The sequence below is a fragment of the Fusarium poae genome, chromosome 2 (assembly GCF_019609905.1).
Source record: "Fusarium poae strain DAOMC 252244 chromosome 2, whole genome shotgun sequence".
In the NCBI taxonomy this organism is placed as follows: domain Eukaryota; kingdom Fungi; phylum Ascomycota; class Sordariomycetes; order Hypocreales; family Nectriaceae; genus Fusarium; species Fusarium poae.
Window position 1 is genome coordinate 7,926,725 of NC_058400.1, and position 20,682 is coordinate 7,947,406.

General features: G+C 48.7%; 9 protein-coding genes across 9 annotated transcripts; 5 read left to right on the forward strand and 4 right to left on the reverse strand.

Moving 5' to 3' along the window:
• Positions 1-73: 73 nt before the first annotated feature.
• Positions 74-1,815, forward strand: FPOAC1_006712 (uncharacterized protein; the record flags this gene model as incomplete). The annotated part of the gene is made up of 3 exons (XM_044851187.1): positions 74-213; positions 273-1,486; positions 1,538-1,815. The coding sequence occupies 3 exons, from the start codon at positions 74-76 to the stop codon at positions 1,813-1,815; spliced, it is 1,632 nt and encodes a 543-aa protein (XP_044709899.1).
• Positions 1,816-2,362: 547 nt separating this feature from the next.
• Positions 2,363-3,851, forward strand: FPOAC1_006713 (uncharacterized protein; the record flags this gene model as incomplete). Its single annotated transcript, XM_044851188.1, has 2 exons — positions 2,363-2,866; positions 2,916-3,851. 2 exons carry the CDS (start codon positions 2,363-2,365, stop codon positions 3,849-3,851), a joined length of 1,440 nt encoding a protein of 479 aa, XP_044709900.1.
• Positions 3,852-4,122: 271 nt separating this feature from the next.
• FPOAC1_006714 (uncharacterized protein) lies at positions 4,123-5,666 on the reverse strand (the record flags this gene model as incomplete). The annotated part of the gene is made up of 5 exons (XM_044851189.1): positions 4,123-4,289; positions 4,339-5,211; positions 5,267-5,457; positions 5,506-5,561; positions 5,613-5,666. The coding sequence occupies 5 exons, from the start codon at positions 5,664-5,666 to the stop codon at positions 4,123-4,125; spliced, it is 1,341 nt and encodes a 446-aa protein (XP_044709901.1).
• A 497-nt stretch (positions 5,667-6,163) lies between these two features.
• Positions 6,164-7,410, forward strand: FPOAC1_006715 (uncharacterized protein; the record flags this gene model as incomplete). Its single annotated transcript, XM_044851190.1, has 3 exons — positions 6,164-6,253; positions 6,455-6,683; positions 6,734-7,410. 3 exons carry the CDS (start codon positions 6,164-6,166, stop codon positions 7,408-7,410), a joined length of 996 nt encoding a protein of 331 aa, XP_044709902.1.
• A 439-nt stretch (positions 7,411-7,849) lies between these two features.
• On the reverse strand, positions 7,850-9,273 carry FPOAC1_006716 (uncharacterized protein; the record flags this gene model as incomplete). Its single annotated transcript, XM_044851191.1, has 2 exons — positions 7,850-9,170; positions 9,224-9,273. 2 exons carry the CDS (start codon positions 9,271-9,273, stop codon positions 7,850-7,852), a joined length of 1,371 nt encoding a protein of 456 aa, XP_044709903.1.
• Positions 9,274-10,518: 1,245 nt separating this feature from the next.
• FPOAC1_006717 (uncharacterized protein) lies at positions 10,519-11,548 on the forward strand (the record flags this gene model as incomplete). Its single annotated transcript, XM_044851192.1, has 5 exons — positions 10,519-10,826; positions 10,881-11,190; positions 11,242-11,297; positions 11,354-11,462; positions 11,513-11,548. 5 exons carry the CDS (start codon positions 10,519-10,521, stop codon positions 11,546-11,548), a joined length of 819 nt encoding a protein of 272 aa, XP_044709904.1.
• A 664-nt stretch (positions 11,549-12,212) lies between these two features.
• FPOAC1_006718 (uncharacterized protein) lies at positions 12,213-13,922 on the reverse strand (the record flags this gene model as incomplete). The annotated part of the gene is made up of 3 exons (XM_044851193.1): positions 12,213-13,462; positions 13,522-13,669; positions 13,812-13,922. The coding sequence occupies 3 exons, from the start codon at positions 13,920-13,922 to the stop codon at positions 12,213-12,215; spliced, it is 1,509 nt and encodes a 502-aa protein (XP_044709905.1).
• A 557-nt stretch (positions 13,923-14,479) lies between these two features.
• FPOAC1_006719 (uncharacterized protein) lies at positions 14,480-15,749 on the forward strand (the record flags this gene model as incomplete). The annotated part of the gene is made up of 3 exons (XM_044851194.1): positions 14,480-14,688; positions 14,739-15,630; positions 15,732-15,749. The coding sequence occupies 3 exons, from the start codon at positions 14,480-14,482 to the stop codon at positions 15,747-15,749; spliced, it is 1,119 nt and encodes a 372-aa protein (XP_044709906.1).
• Positions 15,750-16,491: 742 nt separating this feature from the next.
• Positions 16,492-19,644, reverse strand: FPOAC1_006720 (uncharacterized protein; the record flags this gene model as incomplete). The annotated part of the gene is made up of 1 exon (XM_044851195.1): positions 16,492-19,644. One exon carries the CDS (start codon positions 19,642-19,644, stop codon positions 16,492-16,494), a length of 3,153 nt encoding a protein of 1,050 aa, XP_044709907.1.
• Between the last annotated feature and the right edge of the window lie 1,038 nt (positions 19,645-20,682).

Consider the following 20,682-nt stretch of genomic DNA (forward strand, 5'->3'; position numbering starts at 1 on the left):
AACTGAACAAGTTCTGTGTTTCTCAGATCACACAGTCCATATTCACATCTGGCGACATCAGCGCGGGCCCATCATGACACTCCGTCTACTGGCATCGAGCTTACTCGCTCTGAGCGCAACGCTGGCCAGCGCTAGCCCCGACGACGAACAGCAACCTCTTGCCGACTACCGTCGCATATGTCCCGATTACACACGATACGCTGCATTTCCTCAGTAGGTTGATTGAATTGCGCAAGAACAGAGTGGCTTTAGCTAATATCGATTCATCATAGTCGACCGTTTAGTGAAGGTCCCAAAGCGCTCCCATTCCAAAGACCGAGCAAGCAATGTCGGACGTTTCAGTCTGATGCGATCGAGAAGGTCATTGAAGATGTGACGTCGCGCATGAAAGATCCAGACCTGGCACGGTTGTTCGAAAACGCATTCCCTTCGACGACAGATACGACCGTCAAATTTCACACCAAAGGAAAGACGGATACTGGCTTCTTTCGCATGGGAAGCTTTGGAGGATTCCACGATGAAGGAGCTTGGGAGGGACCGCAATCGTTCATCATTACAGGTGACATTATCGCCGAATGGCTGCGCGATTCCACAAACCAGCTACGGCCTTACCAACCACTTGCTAAGAAGGACCCTGCCATACATACACTATTGCTCGGCGCCATTAACACCCAGGCTGAGTATGTGATTGAGTCTCCATACTGCAACGCCTTCCAGCCACCACCTATCAGCGATCTTCCTGTCTCGTCTAATGGACAAGATGACAATGTTCACCCCGCATACGAGCCTCGGGCTGTCTTTGAGTGCAAATACGAACTCGACTCTCTGGCGCATTTTCTCGCTCTTGGCAACGATTTCTACGACCATACAGGCTCGACAGACTTCGTGAACAAGAGATGGCTACGAGCTGTTGACACGCTTCTAAATGTACTCACTGAGCAATCCAAGTCGACATTTGATCCGAAAACTGGTGAATTTCAGCGCAATGAGTACACATTCTCACGTCGTACTGACACGGGAACCGAAACGCTCAACTTAAGGGGTATCGGCAACCCCTTGAACTGGGGTACAGGGCTTGTTCGCTCAGCTTTCAGGCCTAGCGATGATGCTACCATCTTGGGCTTCTTCATACCCGCCAACGCACAAATGTCTGTCGAGCTGAAGCGAGCATCCAAACTTTTATCTGCAGCTGGCAAGACAACGCTATCTGAAAAACTGGAGACGTGGAGCACAAAGCTTCGTGAAGGTGTTATGGAGCATGGTGTAATCAAGCACAAGAAGTACGGAGATGTCTTCGCTTATGAGGTTGATGGTTACGGTTCGTCGATATTGATGGACGATGCGAACTATCCTTCACTTCTGGCGCTTCCTCTTATGGGATTCTGCGAAGCCAGCGATCCAATTTATCAAAACACCAGAAAAATGCTGTTGGAGAAGGGCGGGAACCCATATTATCTCGAAGGAAAGGGCTTCAAGGGTATTGGAGGTAAGGCAACTCATTTCTACCAAACTATTCGCGATGGCTAACATCTTACAGGACCTCATATTGGACTTCGCAATGCCTGGCCGATGAGTCTTCTAGTGCAAGCTAGAACTTCGGACAACGACGAAGAGATCAAGGAATGCATTGATCTTGTCCTCAACTCTGCAAAGTTGGGCTTGGTTCATGAGAGTATAGATGTGGAGCATATTAGCCAGTACACTAGGGGCTGGTTTGCATGGGCTAACGGTGTATTTGCTTCTACGATTCTTGATCTGGCGAAAAGGAAACCACATTTAATTTTTGGCGAGGGTGCTACGGCGTATGAGATCTGAATGATAAAGGAGATTGTTGAAACTAAAAGGATGAGTTTGGAACAGTCAGGATTCGAAAAGGATATTAGTTCTAAATCAGATAGGCATTTAAAGTCGGCCGCGTGAAGCCCCAGACTACATGTAACGGTTCATTCGCCAGTCACAAGAAACAATTATATTATCAAAAGATCCCACCTCGTCGATAGAAAAGTGACTGGAGAAATCATCAATGTAAAGAGCGTAGATCGATCCACAGTTATCCGTTTATACCCCTCCTTCATCCTTCCATCAGATAAGTTAGCCGTCTCGAACATACAACCGAACTAACTACAACTCCATGGCTATCTCTCAACAGATCCGACATCGGTCTGTTCGGTTTATCGCAAGCATTTTCGAATATAAATATTACGTGGTTAATAAACAACGACGAAGACAGTTTTATAGCACTTCAGTATACCAAACTTTTATCTTGTCTCCTTATAGGACAGCTTCCCCTCTATGTCGTAATCGTAACGCCTGCCCCTCAACACCACCACTAACATCGCCATCATACTCCCACAAAGCGAATATGACGACGAAAACAACTCACGCTTCAGAGGTTCCCTCTAATCCTCAATCAGGGAAACATCAGATTAACCTCATCCGCGGTTGGCCAAACCCGGGCCTTCTTCCTGTTGATCTCATCTCAGCAGCTGCCCAGCGCAATCTTTCTGACCCGTCCGTTTACGTCCCGGCCTTACAGTATGGCGCTGACCCGGGATATCAGCCCCTGCGTGAAGCATTGGCGACCTGGTTGTCTGAGCACTACCGTGTCGAGCGTGATCCCAATCGCATTTGTATCTCAGGCGGCGCAAGTCAGAATGTTGCATGCATTCTACAAAGCTTCACCGACCCTCATGTAACCCAAGCCGTGTGGTGCATTTCACCATCGTACCATCTCGTCTTCCAGGTCTTTCGTGATAATGGCTTTGATGGAAGACTGAGAGCTACACCTGAAGATGAAGAGGGTGTTGATATTGAGGCATTGGAGGCAAAAATTGTCGCGTTCGAGAAGAATGCCCCAGAAGCCAAGGTAAGCTCCTAATAATTCCAGTGTGATACTCGTACTAACATACGAATAGCCTCCTGTGAGCGACGCTGGGAAGGACCGTAAACATTATCGTCATATCATCTACGCTGTTCCCACATGCTCAAATCCTTCCGGCAAGACAATGTCATTACGCCGCCGAGAAGCGCTCGTCCGACTTGCTCGCAAATATGACGCTCTCATTATCTGCGACGATGTTTATGACTTTCTCCAGTGGCGTATTGACAGCGATCCCGGCCAAGTATCTGCGCGTATAAACGACCACGATCATCCTGAGATGCTACTCCCTCGTTTGTGCGACATCGATCTTGCCATGGGGCAGGCAGACAATGATCCCCAAGGTTTTGGCCATGCCGTAAGTAACGGATCATTCAGTAAACTTGTTGGGCCAGGAATGCGAACTGGCTGGCTGGAAGGCACGCCTGCGTTTGCTTATGGACTCGCACAGACAGGTGCAACCAAGTCCGGTGGTTCACCTAGTCAGTTCTGTGCATCTCTGATGGCCGATCTATTGCAAACTGGGGCTCTCCAGGAGCGACTTACCACAACTATAAGGCCCAAGCTTCAGCACCGTCACCGCATCATGATGGAAGCTATTCATAAGCACTTAGGACCCCTGAGTGTTGGCATTCGAGATACTGGTCTCCCTGGGGGGCTTGTTTACGGTGGTTACTTTGTGTGGCTCACGTTGGAAGAAGGCATCTCAGCCAAAATTGTTTCACAAGCTGCAATGGCGGAAGAGAACTTGGTGGTTGGTAACGGGACTATGTTCCAAGTGCCTGGGGATGAGAAGACGGTGAATCTGGATAACGCAGTTCGGCTGACATTCGCATATGTCCCTGAGGAGGACCTGACCGATGGCGTTCAGAGGTTAGCAGGCGTGCTACAGAGGATGAAAGAAAACCCCGACAAATACAAAGCATCTGCCAGTGCAACAGCCGATAGCGACATCATAGATGCCAACAAATAAGTCGAAAATATCTTCCGGCCTAGGTGCTGGTAGTCACGAGATAGCAGTTTCTCCAACCTCGTCAGTATTTTTTAGTCGATGAGTATGGCAGCCAAGAGAGTTGAGGTCAGGCCATACTTGGGGGAATATAGCAAACATGACCCGACATTATTCGGTATAATCTATACTCCAGATGTACAATACTCATCTTATTGTGATTACATTTTCCGGTCTACTAAACATTATTTGCAATGCCGATTTAGCTCCTTTAACAGGACGTTAAATGGCTGTTCTACTTCTTCGAAAAGAAGGACATGATATTTCCTTGTCCTTTGGGTGCAGGCTTCTTCGCTTTGGATCCCGTGGATGTTGCTGGGGCTGGTGTTGGGGCAGTCTTCTTTGCCGGTGGAGGAGCCTCATCCTCTGAGAAGGATTCCCAGCCTGGTTCTTGAATCGTGACTTGTAATAATTAGCATCTTCGTCTGTAAAGCCCATAGTGGCAACTTACCCATGTATCCCTGGTCATCGAGGATTCGCTTCTTCTTCATAACTCGTCTCTTGCCCCTCCTGCGTCCATTACCAGTACCCGAAACCACTTCAGCGGGTTCCTTCGCGTCGTCCTTCGCCTCGGATTCTGGCTCTGGCTCAGGCGCCTCTTCCATCTCTTCGTCGGCTTGTTCAGACTCCTTCTCAGATTCTTCTTTTTCATCCTCATCCTCATCCTCATCGTCCATCATCTTTCGCAATGCATCTTCTCGCTCCTGCCGCCTCTTCTTGATCTCCGTTGGGTCGGCGGCAGGCTTCGAGCTTGACTTTGTCGCGACTATATCGGAGTCATCTGCCTCTCCATCATCAGACAGAACCATGGCATCCTCCTCCTCTTCCTTCTTTTTGGGAGCAGGCTTAGGTTTAGCAGGTTTAGCAGCTGCTCTTGCAAAAGACTGCATAATTCCACCTGATGAGCCTCGCTTAAGAGCCGCTGCTGGTTTCTTTCCCCCACTTGGGGCAGGTGTCGCAGTCTTGGTTGAGGATGCTGCTGGTTCTTGCTTAGCAGCCTTGGTATGCTTTGTCTCTGGCGCAGCGGCAGACGCTTCCTGCTTGGGTTTTGCAGCCGTTGCTGGCTTTGGAGCAGCTGGCTCTTTCTTGACAGACTTTGATGGGGCTGATGCAGGTTGCTGAGGACGAACCTTTCGTTCTCTTCGTTGGGCATTCGGGTTGCTAATAACTCCGTACTTCCTGGATGCAGTAGTGATGTCTCCATCTGTCGAATACTCTGAGAGCTGTGCCGCAAGATCTACCAAGAGAGCGTGATCTTTTTGCGGGTGCAGTGCAAGGCTGTAAACATGAATTGAAATCACTTCTTGATATGCCGCCAGAATATCTATCGAAGGAGTCAGTCATCACTTTGATTGGCAAATATTCGTTAAGCTACACACCTCTCAGCTCTTCTTCCCGTGCCAGGGTCAGGGTGGAAACTGGAGTCTCCTCTTGATCGGGGATTGAGCTAGACATTTCCACATCACTGTCATATTGCTCGTTCACAATTTTAGTACCATAAACCAGATAGGTCGCATAGACTGAATTGGCTTTTTGAGCATTCTGGTACTTGTGGAAATCATAAAGCATTCTAGCAGTTGTCAGATATTGTTAAACAACTATTTTGCGACAAGCTTACTCCTTTGCGCTGTTGACATGCACATCCAGAGCTCGACTCAACAGCCGATATGTGATCTATGTTATGTCAGTGGACTGGGAATGCAAAAGTTGAAGAATATCACTAACCGGTCGTTCTTCGCTAAGCAGACGGTCTGCTAGAAACTTTCTGTACTCCTCCATCTTATATTGTTTGTGATGTTTTGGGGGTGTATCGGAGTCAACTGTGGTGAAGTCAAAAATGTCGTCTGTATACTCCACGCTTTAAAATTCGATAATAAAAGGCTCAAGAGTCGGTTATAATATTACGAATTGACATAAGTTTCGTCTTTTATGCTTTCTGTCGTCAAGTTTTCTAATAGGGACTACCCAGAGGCCAGGTAACGAACGCGTTTGAACGCGAGATCACGTGCCGGCCTATAGAACAGAGGTGCAGCGAGCTAACAGCACAACATACCCTTGTATTGAATACCAGCAACCCCTTTCGTTGGTTGGGCCATCCTTGAACCGGGTTCTTCACACTGACATCGTCATTCTCGGCATCGCGTCTTCAACGCGACTAATTTACTGGGTCCAGGATCCTAAAACGACACCCGTACTATACCAGAGAATTCTAGTTGTCATTTCTGTTATAGACGCCAGCAGACTATATCTTTTTATTTAGTCTCAACGATTTATCCATGTCTGCGCACAACGTCCCCGACTCGACAGACTGGCTTGCGACGCCTCTCAGTGCCCTTGCCGCTGTCGAGAGCGCATTGCGATGTCAAGTATGCAAGGACTTCTATAAAACGCCTATGATCACCAGCTGTTCTCATACATTTTGTTCCCTCTGTATCCGAAGAGCACTGTTAAATGACGGCAAATGTCCACTTTGTCGTGCAACAGAGCAAGAGAACAAATTACGAAGCAATTGGTCCTTGGAAGAGGCTGTACAAGCCTTCGCTAGCGCAAGGTCAGATACTTTAGAGCTGGCGCGAAAAGGCAATTCTCAAAACACGACATCAAAACGAAAAGCCACCAGTGATAATCACGACTCCGGTAATTCGCCAGATAGCAAACGGTTACGGTCGTCCTCGCGATTACAAAGCACTCGGTCTTCGACCCGTCAGACGCAGCAAATCGAATACGAAGAAACTATCGAGGTGGCAGATAGCGATGGCGACGACGATGATGATGATGAATACGAGCCAGAACCAGGTGCGTGTCGGATCTTTCAAAGTGTGCGAGTTGCTTCTAACCAATCTCAGACGACGGTCTGGTTGCATGTCCAGTCTGTCAAGATCGAATGAAGGACTGGCAGGTCTTTTCGCATTTAGAAAGATGCACTGGGCCGAAGCCAAAACCACAGCGGACTGTGTCTGGTGTTTCGAGCTCAACATATAGCCAGCAACGAAAACCTACAAAAGCGCCCGACAGACTTCCTACGATCAATTACGCTATGTTCAGAGACCAGGCATTGCGAAAGAAGATGGCCGATCTTGGCATTCCGAACCAGGGCCCTCGCACTCTTCTTGAGCGACGACACAAAGAATGGATGACAATATGGAATTCAAACTGCGACGCTACACGGCCTAGGACGCGCCAGGAATTACTGCGTGATCTGGATATTTGGGAAAAGACACTGGGAGGACGGGCCCCGACTACAGGGCAATCTATTCAAAACGCGGCCATGATCAGAGACAAAGATTTTGATGGCGCAGCATGGGCCGCCAAACATGACGCATCCTTCCAAGACTTGATCGCAAATGCACAAAAAACGAGGCGCCAGGCAAAAGAAAAAGCCGAGAGAGCAGCCAGAGAAACGGAGATGGAAAATACTGCCAACGCGCATTCCCAAGCGCAGGAACTGGCTTTGAGCCAACTGCAGATTGGGCGAGAACTTCCCAACAGTAGAAGGAGACCACCAGGGGATGGTCACCAATAACATTCTCACTTACGGGTGAGGGTGTTTCGCATTTGCAATGAGCTTTCGGAACGACTGCCAATATTTCTAACCAGCCGATAGTAGGTCGAACATGGCAATGCATCGTCGTGTACACATAGATAGGAACGTATGAAAACACAAACAGGTCGGTGCTGACCCAAACTTCACACTTTTGATGAGTCTTGAGCTAGCGTATTGATGGCCATTTTGAGTAAATAGACAGATGATGCGTGGACTGAGATGCCATACAGCGATGCAAGAAACAGAAGTAATACAGATGCCTTAATGTATAGATTCTAACGAAGAATAACCCAATTTGTGCAATCTTAAGCTCAAACATAACGCCCCGAATACCCTACTACATTGATCATGTACACATATAAACCGTTGGGTCAGCACTGACCCTCATCCTCTTGATATTCTGTGTCGTTAGCATTCCCTATATTGCCAGGTTCGCAATTCCAGTCTCGGCAGTGGGTGTCTGCTCCTTTTGTCGGATTTCCTCGGGGTCAGCGGGCACAGATGGGAGCTCGTCGAGTTTCTTTTGTGTCTCGGCCGCTTCCCGTTCCTCGCGCGCTTTCTCCGCTGCAGCTTCTTTGGTCTTCTGCTTCTTTTCTTCCAGCTCGCGCTCCTGTGCCTCCATAGCCTCGAGCTCGTCGTCGAGCACATCCTCGTCGACGACTTGGCCAGTAGACTCGGCCATAATGGCGCTGACCTCATCTGTTGAGCTCATCTGCTCGCGCAGCTGATCCATGACCGCATCAACGCGGTCTGCGCCACCAACTTGCTTGTTGAGACTTGCCAGTGCTCCGGAAGAAGCCTCCATAACATTGACCATCTGCACGTTATCAGCGGCCTGTTCAAGCTTAGCGGCGACTTCCTCCAGTTGGTTGAGGGTTGAATATCGGGTAGCCAAAGACGCCTCTGCGATCTTCTTGGACTTGAGAGCTGCGAGCGCTGCCACGCGGTTTTTGCGAGTGACGGCATCTTTGGCCGTTTGTGAGAGTTCGTCGATTCGCGTGTTAAGGAGGTCGGTTTGATGTTTGAGGTTTTCTGTAAGCTCTTTGAGAGATGCAATCGCAGCATCTTCCTTTGTGATGCCACCCTGCTCCCCAGAGCCCTTGATCCTAATCGTGTTTCCGTCATAGTCAATAACCTCCTTATCTCGCGACAAGAATTTCAGCAGCACATCCAGATCGCTATCTGTTAAACGCTGGTTCTTAACAAGAGCCGCAGAAAACGCTTTTTGGAACTGCGCCCTGCTGAAAACGCGATCAAATCTCGACACTTTGTCCGCCATCAGATCGCCCAACTCCTTCGCAGCGGTTTCCATATTCTTGATAACGACGTACTGGCCGGTTGGCAGTTTGTCGTCTCCTCTAGAAGGATCTATAACGCCCAGTTGTCGCAAAGTCCAGCTCATAACACTCCATGGTAGGCCTGCCCAGCTGCTTTGATATATACTTTGTTGGGATTTCTCGAAGTCGTTGAGAGGTATGAAGTCCCTGCCAGCGGTCGATTCGCGGACTACGGTTCCAAGCGCGAGAGGTTGCCCGAATTCTTTGTGCTCCAGTGACCGAAGCAGCGAATCATCGAGTTTGAGGACGAAGTGATCAGGAGTCGACCCGCGATGGGATATCATGCCCTTTGCGACGAGATCTGATAAGGCCTGGCGCCAGGCAGAGATGTTGGCTTGGTAACCATCTGGGTTCAAGGTACGTTGGGATCGAAAGTCGGAGTATCGGGCTGGTAATCGTGACCTGATAGACAAGTCAGCAAACATCAATATAGATCGAGTGCAAGGCTTTATTACCTGCTGAAGCTTGGGTCGTTGTGGATGAGGTAGTCTGCAAGCTCGCCCATGATAACTAAAGTTGGGCACGCCTGCCTGTATGCATGCACTCCTGGGGGATATCAAGGTTCGGGGTTCCTTTAAATAAACAGCCAAGAATTTCTTAGTCGTGGCTTTTGGCGTGGCAGAGTAAATGACTAAGGGGAGGATAACAAAGGGGGATGTCAAAAGAAAATGACGACACTTTACTTTGGATGCATCCCGTGAATGTAAATCGGTGCAGCCCGTCTGTTAGGCCCGGGCAGGCTTGGCTGTTACCACGGACGATGGCCCTTGTAGTGGGGTTATTAGTGAATTAACAGGGGGTCCTTCAAACTTCGAAATCTTTCCATGAGCTGTTCGTACAAGACGACATAACGATGGATATTAATTGTCGTCAACTAGCACCTTGAATGGGCTCTTTGCTAAGCATATATTTACCTATATATGATGCCTCATTCATAAATGATAGAAGAAATATCACAATACTCTAACACAGCACAGGCTTAATGGTTGATTGACAATCGATCTGGAAATATTGTAACATGGGCATGTCATAATGTCTTTATAGGTAGCAAAGAGTACTATCATATCGATTCTGTTATAAGTTCAGGGCCGTAAACGGATGGCTACGGCATTCAAGCTCAAAGCCGAGATTCCTTACTACAACCCAAACCCTCGGTCTCCAAATATGTGCTTCTTTCATCACTTTGGCCGGGATAAGGCAACTGTTTGAGCTCCTGATAGGTCAGAACTCAGACGCAGGTCCTCCTCTCGACTCCAATTTACTGGAGTAAGTCGATGGGTCGAATCGCGGGGTAAGAAAAGGCCGCTCAGGTTGTTCGATAACATTAACTGAACAGGTCTAGTAGATGCTGTAATTCCGTTTTATCACGAATTACCTATCGTAGGTAATTGACTATCGAGTTTTATCTGGATTCTCTTCTTGAATTTCTTATCACGATAATAAAAGTGTCCCGCTGTGATATATCAGGGACAAAGACAAGACTTGTAAATAACTTCATCTTCACAAGACCCTCATCGGTTACCTACCTATACTAGTCTTGGCCATTCCTCCTTATTCCGTCCAAAACTCTCTTATCATATCCGATCACACCATCCTCATCTTCCTTACCTTTCTCCACCTTGCTCTCAGTCTTAGTCAACAAATGAATACCCGCCGGCTCTTCACTACCGCATTCAAGACACTCAACGTCTCTCTTACAAAGTCACACTCACTCCTTCCAATCATCCGTCCCCTCCTCACACATCGCACAATGGCTTCAGCTGCTGCTAAACGTCTCACCGGCAAGACTATCCTTGTCACCGGTGCCTCCTCCGGCATCGGCCGTTCCACTGCTCTCGAGTTTGCCCGAACTGCGCCCAAGAATGACCTACGTCTCATTCTCACTGCGCGCCGTGTTGACACCCTCAAAGAGCTAGCCGAGCAGATCAAGAGCGAGGTCGGTGATGGCGTTCAGGTTCTTCCATTCAAACTTGATGTCAGCAACTCTGCTGAAGTGAAGAGCATCGTAAACAACCTGCCTAAAGAGTGGAGGAACATTGATGTTCTTGTCAACAATGCGTAAGTAGTTTATTTGCAGATACGATATGATACAATAGCTGATTGAATGAAAAGTGGCCTTGTCAAGGGTGTGGCTCGGGCTCCGGAAATCGCTGAGGAGGATATGAATATCATGTTCCAGACAAATGTCACTGGTCTCATCAACATGACCCAGGCCATCCTCCCTATCTTCCTGGCCCGGCCTGACGGTGGTCACGGAGATATCATCAACGTAGGCTCCATCGCTGGTCGAGAGCCCTACCCTGGTGGCGGTATCTACTGCGCTACTAAGGCTGCTGTCCGTAGCTTCACTGAGAGCTTGCGAAAGGAGCTCATTGCCAGCCGCGTTCGTGTTATTGAGATTGACCCCGGCCAAGTTGAGACTGTAAGCTGAGCTCGGCCCCGTAACTTACATGCGTAACTCACATATATACAGGAGTTCTCTGTGGTACGATTCTATGGCGACAAGGCAAAGGCCGATGCAGTATATGCGTAAGTGGTCCTCATGAGTAGAAACTACTCAAACGCAGTAAACTAATCACAAGCAGCGGGTGCGAACCTCTCACACCCGAGGACATTGCCGAGGTCGTCGTGTTTACCGCGACCCGCCGAGAGAATGTTGTTATTGCTGATACACTAGTTTTCCCCAGTCATCAGGTAAGCTTCAAGCTCGACAGTTAAGTGGTCCAACTAACTTTGAATAATAGGCTGGTGCCGGTTCCATGCATCGAAAGGGGGCATAGATTACTTAGAGTAGAGACCAACAAACAAACAAACATGTATCATGCTACTTTTTGAGTTGTGTGCAGGTGAAATGATTTTGGATTAAACGCGATCTAACGCGTGACTAGCAGCTATAATCAATGACTGACAATGAATCCTCAAAGGAATGCATTACGGAATGTTCGAAAATTTCTCTTGCCCATAACTCATCTGCCCCCGAAGAGACAGCAGACCAATACTGATCTTGAGTCACAGGCCTTCTAAGACCGAATAATTTGATATACCAACGTTCCGTTAAGAACCCATTCTGGGATGAATCGGGCTCCTGCCGTCAACAAGTGACGGCACCGCTGGGTTACATTTTGCCATACCTCAAGTCAAGGCTGGCAGGCATATGACACGTCACATCACACTGCAGTGAAGCTGAACCAGAAAGACAGGGAACCATCATCATAATTCATCACCTACTCTGCTTTTGCTCCAATGTTCCAAAATCGGAGGGCATGCATAGCCCAGTACAGGATACCAAAGGTTCCTTTCCCCAGACGCCTCGCTAAAATAAATAGTAATCATAAAAACAGCCTTGACGGTGTTTATCAGCACAAAGCCATCCGAGCTGGCTAAGTAAATTTGTGTAGCAACAGGTGATTGGTCAAGACCAAACGGGCGGCAATGCAACCGTACCTAATCACCGTAATGTTGGAAGAGAGGCGAAAGCGCCTCACCGTAGTGGTTACGTCGAATGGCTTCAGCGAGCAAGAAGGAAAGATCGAGAACGACAAGCTTGCTGATGCTGCGAGCTCTGTCCTTGTCGATGGGAAAGCTGTTGGTGACAACAATTTGGTCAATGCACTCGCACGCTTGAAGTTGTTCCAAACTGTCACCGCCGAATACTCCATGAGTGGCCATGCAGTAAACCTTCTTGGCTCCTCCCTTCTTCACTACAGTCTCGGCTGCAGCGATCCAGGATCCCGCCTTGTCAATCATGTCATCCACGATGAAGACGGTACGGTTCTTAACATTTCCAACCAGGGTAATGAGGTGCTCAGCGCCAGGATCCTCGAAAGCATTATCTTCCTCATCAGAACTTGCCACAGCATCACCGGATCCTCCAAGAGACTGGGGCTCAGGAACAAAAAACGAAGATGCATGAGACATCGTCATTGGGTCGTCTTCGACACTGCCGTCGATAACCGATCGATCAGGAGAAGGATAGTCATCCTCAACGATACGGCCCTGGACCAAACGACCTTGTGTGACCTCAGACGCCTTATGATCATCGTAGTCTGTCTCGCCGTTGACCGAATCATCGGGTGATCCCGCAGGTGGTGTAGCGTTTGAATCCACAGGCTGGGTAATGTTGGAGTCGGGCACACGGGCGGAACTGTCAACTCGTGTAGGGGAGCCCTGCGAATTCGTCACAATTCTATTGCGCGGAGGGGGGGTCTCCCTCTTAGGAGTGACGTCCGGCTCGACCGCGCGCTCGTGCTGCGGGGGTCCACGATAGGGGATGGGGCGGTTTGACTCCAAAGGCGTCGGTTGGCGCTCGACGTTATGATCAAAATGTCTCATGATCATGCTGGCCGTCATGTTGCTCACACGCTTCCTATCTGTAGTGACGATACCGAAGTTGAGCTTCAGAGCATCTGCAAGCGATGTCACACGCTTGGTTCCTCCAGCATTCTTGGAAACCACGACCGCTTCGCGCCAGTTAGACACGTTGTGGCGGATCCATTTAGCGAGGATAGGCTCTGCATGTAGATTGTCGACGGGGCATTTGAAAAAGCCCTGCATCTGAGACGCATGAAGGTCGACAGTGATGATGTGTTTAACGCCAGCAACACCCAACAAGTTTGCGAGCATACGAGCAGTGATCGCACCTCTATGCGACTTCTTCTTCGATTGTCGACTGTAAGGGAAATACGGCAGGACGGCTGTGTAAGCATAAAAGTAAGCCGATTGAGGTCTCAAACAGGGGAAGAGAACCACGAACCAGTGACTTTGTTAGCAGAGCCGCCTTTGCAGGCTGATATCATGATGAGAAGCTCCATGATGGAGTCATTGATGCTGGGGCTGCCGGACTGGACAACGAAGACATCCTTCTCTCGGACACTTGTCAGAATTCTGACGCTCGTTTCGCCCTTAGTAACCGGTTAGCTCAAGGCACGCAGTTGACTGACTGCCAGACATTGGAGTCTGTCCATCGAGAGTGTCGTGGCCGTTTGCCAAAGAAAGGTCGGGTCATGTTGAATAACCATGGCCACGAGGGCAAGGGAAGCTCACATTGGAAAACTGCGTAAGCTCAGCGCTGGCAGGATGCATACCCAGGTTCTCACAGATTTGACCTGTGAGGACTGGGCATGAATTGCCGGCGAAGATCAAAGTGTTGCGCATCTTTACCAGCCCATTAACCGAAGTGTAAAGGGTGAGGTGTGGATGTGGATGAAGAAAACAGAAGAAAGAAGGATGAAGTGAAAGGAAACTTTTTAAAGCTTGCGCGATCCACTCTGGCAGGAGCTTTTTTTTTTTCGTCGCTTCCGTACAGCAGACTGTGTGAAGTTAACATTGACTGCACTGTAGCTGGCAACCAGCCGGGGCCCTTTTCTAGTGAGGTTAAAGAGGCTTTGTCCACCATATTATAGCTCCTCCGTAATCGCATCACAGTGCTATTACTGTGCGTTCTCCCCGCACTCATTAGCCAAGCGGGGCATCCCGGAAGTGCGTCAGTCAGTCGCAATCTCCAACATTTCGGGCACCGAAATCCTTACTATGAGTGCGTCGCAGTTACTTTGCGCAAGGTGACATCTTGTGACGCCAATCATCGACAGGCTCAATGTTGAGTAACTTCAGCGACCATACTCTTAGATCAAAAACCCCGTCGAAGCGCACAGTCTAGTGGAGATGTGGTAACTTGAGGAAAGAAAAGACTAAAACCAAATCCTTTCATCAACATGGGGATTCCGCGTCTTATATCTACCCTGGAGCCCTATGTTGTTCATGGAGTTCTCGACAATGAAAGTGTGGTCATTGATGGTCCTGCACTAGCTTATCATGTTCTTTACATTTGCAATAGGCATGGAATTCCTCAGCCGTCGTACAGAGTTCTTGGTGAGACCATCATAGCGTGGTTGGACGCGCTCATCGAACGTGGTGTCAAAGTGTATGTTGTCTCTGTTGAACCAGTCGATTTCCACTAACACCCCAGACTAGCGAGGCCATGTATTTCGATGGATATCTCCCACCAGACAAAGAACCAGTCCGTATGCATAGAATGGTCAAAAGCCTGGATCAGTTAAAGAGAACTCATTCTACTGAAACCAGCGGCTACTTCCCAGCGTATTTCTCACCCGCTGATGATAGTTCCCCAACTCTCTTCTCTACTGCAAGACCCCCAGCGGGAAAACCAACGATACCACCTAGTTTTCATGTCCCTGCTATAATCGATGCTTTGAGACTATCACCACACTATGCAAGACTTGTGCATCTTGTCCCAGGGGAGGCTGATGCATACTGTGCACAACATCTCTCACAGTCGGGTGGCACAGTCTTGACCTCCGATTCGGACCTGATCGCTCATGAGTTGGGAAAAGGAAGCGTTGTTTTCCTCCGAGACATTTATCTGGATGAGGATTCTCATCTCGCATGCGCAAAGTTTAATCCTGCACATATATCTGAGAAACTCAAGCTTGCTTCCTCGGCAGAAATTTGTCGATTTGCATATGAGCGAAAGTCCTCTCCGCATTCGACTCTGCCGCAACTCTTACAGGATTGCATAAAGCCAGTTGCTGATGAAAAGGGATATACTGAGTTCTGTCGTGAGTATCTAGACCATGTCGTTGCTCCCATACCTATCTCTGCCCATGGGACCCCGATACCGATTGACAATCTGGACCCGAGGATATCCGAGATGGTGCTACAACTGGCACAAAAAGACGATCAGATGAAAGAAGTCGCCGAGCCTAAGATCTTCCTTCCAATCCTCTTGGAAAACACACAGAGAGGAAGTGCCTGGGAGCAGAGCACACCGATCCGGCAATTGGCATACACAATCGCTCGTTGGCTTATCCCCGGACCATCTTCAGCCGTGCAAGAGTATCGTCGTGTCAACACCACAGTGCAAAAAGGACGACAAGCTCTTATGTTATCCGAATGCGAGGCAAGAACATTTGCAGAGAGACTTACGAGGCTAATGGCCACGATCAGACTACGGACTCGGGGTGATACAAATCTGACATGGCATGTACTTTACTTGGCCCAGGATATCCGATATTGCCACGAAGAGGGGAAACAGTCACACACGCTGCAAACAATAGAGACGAACTCACAGAAGTCGCTGCTCAAACGGGTTTCTTGGGATACCATTCATTTCACGGCGCACCTACAAGCAGCCTATTACTCATTCCGGCTTTTGAAACAAGTTTTATCGCTTGGACAACCCAAAAAGGTCTTGCCTGAGTTGTGGAATATGCTATCGTCACTGCCACCTCTAGCGGAATGCCCTGATATCAACAGTACGCTTGAACTGTTACAAAACAGCAGCGAGACACGAATCTACGAAACAATTGCCAAAGCTATACCGTTGCCCAGTGTCGATGTGGGCGAAAAGCCTAAAAGGACAATGAAAAATAAAAAGGGAAAAATAATCAAAGAGAACTCGCCCAAAACGAAAGCAAGAGTCACAAAGTCTGGAACGAGGAATATGTTTGATCTTTTGTCTCATGATTAGTTGATGATGTGTATTATGATACTAAATTCTACCAAGAGATTGAATACACCACCGCTGATCCTGTGCGATGTCCGTAACATGACGACCGTATGATTGTAGTAACTGATCCCACCAGATCCATGAATTGCGGCTAACTTAAATGTTATCTAAACCACACAGCCATGTCTCATTGCGCCGCCACCAAACCTGACCCACCCGTATTATCGTACATACATCATGTCAAAGATACTCATACAATCATTTGTTTCCATTTTGACCAAGCCCATGGATGTCGTCCAAAAGCAGGGACAACGGACTAACGTCTTCTTGAACATCATTTATATCCCGAAGCAAACTCTCCTGCGGGCTGCCATTGCCCGCAGACTTGATAATCCTCCATGCTCGACGGAACTCGTCCCGGATCGAAACAATCCCGTTGTGGGTGACAGTTCGAGCAACGTTATGATCTAGCTCGAAGGGATCTTCGATAGCGAAGAGATAACGGTGGCGAACTTCTTTGAATTCGGTATTCTTGACTGCTCCATTAGCTTGCTTGGGTTGTGTTGCTGTCTCCTTTCCAGCGGGCTCCTTGTCATCCGATTTCGTCGAAGCTGTTTGCTCGGACTGAGGAGGAGGATGAGCTCCTACGTTTTGGGCTTCAATGACTGTCTTGGCGCCCGTCCAACCTTTATCTTGCTTTGTCTGCAAGCCACCAGGTGTACGCAGGCTGAGAACATCTCTACCCCAATCAAATCCTCTCCCAGTGGAAGTACTTAGCATGCTGCTGTGGGCATAGTATTCGAAGAAGCCTCGTAGGAGATGCCCGATGGTGTCATTGTTCCTAGTGAGCTGATTTGCGCGAGCGAGACGGATGATGTCTTCTTCGTTGCGCCAAAACTGAACGTTGCGGCCCCGACAGCTTGTCATGCTCTCAAACTCAACAGGCGAAAGTCCTGGAGGAAGAGGCGGGTTAAACAACTGCAGGTTGGGGCTGACAAAGGGGTCGGCGACATTGACTAGGTAGTGAAGAACCATTAAAACGTAGCCATAGCTGCTTAGTGTGCCGCGGTAACCTGAGTTGATGCCTCGTATCTTTGCCCAGTGCTTCACGAATAAGACCATTGGTCGGACACGGGGGTCGGTGTGAGAATAACAACGTAGAAGAGCAGTATTATGGAGAGCCAAGTGTGCCGAAAAGTTGATGTCGCATTGAACACCTGCGCCAGTCTTAGGGAACTCCAAGTGATCTTTGTAACGATCGCGCGGCTGATTAGGGGCCATCTTATGTGGATCGGGCAACTGGCGGACCCTCGCTGCAAGGTCCAACGTACTTGGTGTAAGGGGAATCGAGAATTCGTCACCAAAGTCAAAACTGTCGGCCTGCTGCAAAGGTGATCGGAGCAATGCAACATAATCTTGTATGTCTTGAACCACAGTGTCGTCGTACAATTCTTTGTCGAGCGCTCGTTCAAACTCCCATGCTAGATGTATGCTCTTGTGGAGAAGGCCAACGCCTCTGAGGGTAGGAGTTTTGGGACATGTGGCTATGAAGCTTTCTAATGTCTTTCGTGTATCCTCTTGATGAATTCCAGACACATACTGGCTGATCAGTATCTGTGTCCACTTTGACGAGACTTCCTGGTTAGCAGGATTCAGGCCGTTGAAAATGTACAAAGCTCTTGTGTAGTAAGACACTGGTGTCTCATGCTGACCCTGCTCCAGAATCACAAACTGCACAGAGGGGGCCTTTCTAAATTTATCGAGGGCCAGTTGAAGCTCCTTGGTGTGGGAGATTGGGTCAATACCAAAGTTCTCTTTGCATTGGGCGTCTTCCAAAATTTGCAATGATTGTTCAGTGAGGAAACGTGAGGGTTGGCTTCGCTCTTCTACACCGCTTTCCTCCCACGACATCCGGATTTGCTCACCCTCAACCTGGGTATATACGCCAAGCAGGGAGCGTTCGATGGGCGGGTTAGTGTCATTCGAGAATTGGAGAGACGGGTATCTGCTCAGGCGATCTTGGAGACGTGCATCTGAAAGACCTGCAATGAAAGCCTCACTGACCCTGTTCAATAAGACCCAGTCTTTATCCACGAACGAACGGTAGTTCGAAATCGTCACATCGTGACCACCCGCCCGACGGAGAACTCGCTTGGCTAAGCCATAGTATGAGGATATGGAATTCTTTGGCCCTTGTTTAAGCTCAATCACCTGAGGTTCCTCATGGCCAGCATCTGGGGAGATAGACTCAGGGGCGGTTGATTCTTGGTTTGGAGTCTCTCTGGTTTGGCCTCGACTGTTGTCTTGATCATGAGGTGCTGTGTGTTGGTCGTTTTCATCATCGTCATGACCCTCATGAACTTCGTCCAGTCCATTCTCCCATCGAAATCGTTCTTCAAGAAGACCTTGTCGGAGCTTCTCTGGTGGAGACTCGCACAGCTTAATGATTGGTACTCTAGTGCGAGTGAGAAGTCTCGCGCCCAGACCAGCCTCCAATAAAGCCTTTTCCAATAGACGCGGGATAGGAGAGCCTGGAGAGTCGGGCTGAGTGGCTGACATAGGGGAAAGTAGTCCAAGATCCATGTCAGAGGCTTTTGTCGCAAACCCGGAAGACAGACTTCCAAAACATTTCAGTTCAACTGAGAAAGGATGGAATTCGGCCTCAGGCCTTTCTTCCTTCTCGTGGGCAGCGATTACCTCTCGGCTGATGGCTTCGATACGGCAACGGAAGTCTTCCTTCTCTGCAATTTCCGACCTCTCGATCTCGGAACTGATTACGACCTCAAAACACAGTTGGTCGAGTAGAGCGGCCTGGGCGGCAACCTCTTCAGGATGAAATTGAACAGCACGCCTGGCGTTGTATAGATGACCAGCAACTCGATTTTGCTGAGCGAGCAGGGGATCTTGGCGGCCATGGTTGGGAGGCTGATAGTGATCATGTCCACGAGGTCTGTGTTGCTGAGGACCGTTCCATGAGCGATGCGGCTGTGGGCCACCCTGACGGTTCTCATTGTAAGTACCCCTAGACTGGCTGTCAGCATGCCCATGTCGCTGATAAGACTGGGAGGGCCTTGAATAATGAGACGTTGGGCTGTGGTAATTTCTGGTTTGGGGCTGTTGTTGAGCTCGAGGGTCAATAGAAATTGAAAGTTGCGAGCTCATCTGACGTCTTTGTGCTTGATTCATTCGTTTACGTCCTGGTTTGGACGAATGAGAAGCACCTTCAGACGCTCCCATCTGAGCACTGCCGTTATCTAGGCCATTCTGAGAGACTGGGATATGCTGCGAGGAAGTATTGGGCCGTGGGCTCTGTGATGGCGTGCCATTGGAAATAATGAGGTTGCGCAGATGGTTCTCAAGACCTGGAGGGGCAGGGCTCTCTGCTGGAGGTTCATGAAGATGAGGGACCATGGTGGGCTTAGACATAAAGGCTCTTGCGGTTGCAACTGCCCAGGGTCGGTTGTCTTGTAAGAGGATCGACTAGGGAATGAGTAGTGGCATTCCGTCTGTGCAGCTTCCTTAAAAAGAAACTAGGTAATTAGACTTAGGTTTTTCCTTCAATTTCAAAATGCATAAAGCAAAAAGAAAGAAAGTAAAAACCAGGAGCTGCTGTATGAACTGTGATTGCGTTGGGTCTTGGTGATTCTGCTGAATCTGAGGGAGAGGTTTGTCAAGCAGACGCAGGCATATGACTTGGCGCACAGCTTCACAAATTGGAAGAAGTTGTGCACGTGAGGAAAAACCTGGAAGAAAGAAATAATATGAGTTCCAGAGAGTTTCGTGGTCGACAAAGATTTAGATCAGGGCGAGCCATGCAAGATGATGATGAAGCTTGCCTGGTGCGATCTCCACAAAATGCAGCTATGCAATCACTGCTCAGTATGTGCTACAGTAGCGGCTAATCGGTACCGCACTGTCCAATTAGTTGTAGTCCCACTAGCTGACCATGCTGACTGTCAGTAGCACAAGTGCATTATACAGTGACTACCTTGCTTAGGCACTGTACAACAACAGCCAGTGCTTCACATACATCAATCAATAGTCATTTTTTATTTGTTTGCTCTTTTACCCCTTTGTTCTTCTAGTTTGCGGAGGCTTATTGCGAATTCAAATTAACAAAGAGGGGCAATCAAAGTAAATGGCCTGCCAACAAGCTTCAGGAAGCGGCCAAAATTGATAGTTGGTGGCTGAACACTGCTTTCTGGATGCACAGCCACATGCCTGCCTTTGTAGCCTTTGTCATCGTCATAACCTTACAGTAGGCACTAACCACCTACCTAGTCTAGATTACCTAGGCGCGCTGGTCTCGACGATTATCTTTGTTCGTGCATCCTCTTGGTCAATAATAGCAAAAGGCTCCCTCGTCGCACCCGTAACTCGCTACTCTCGACCGCGTATACTTAGAACCGATAACAGAACCAGTCTTAATTTCCTTCGATATCGCATACT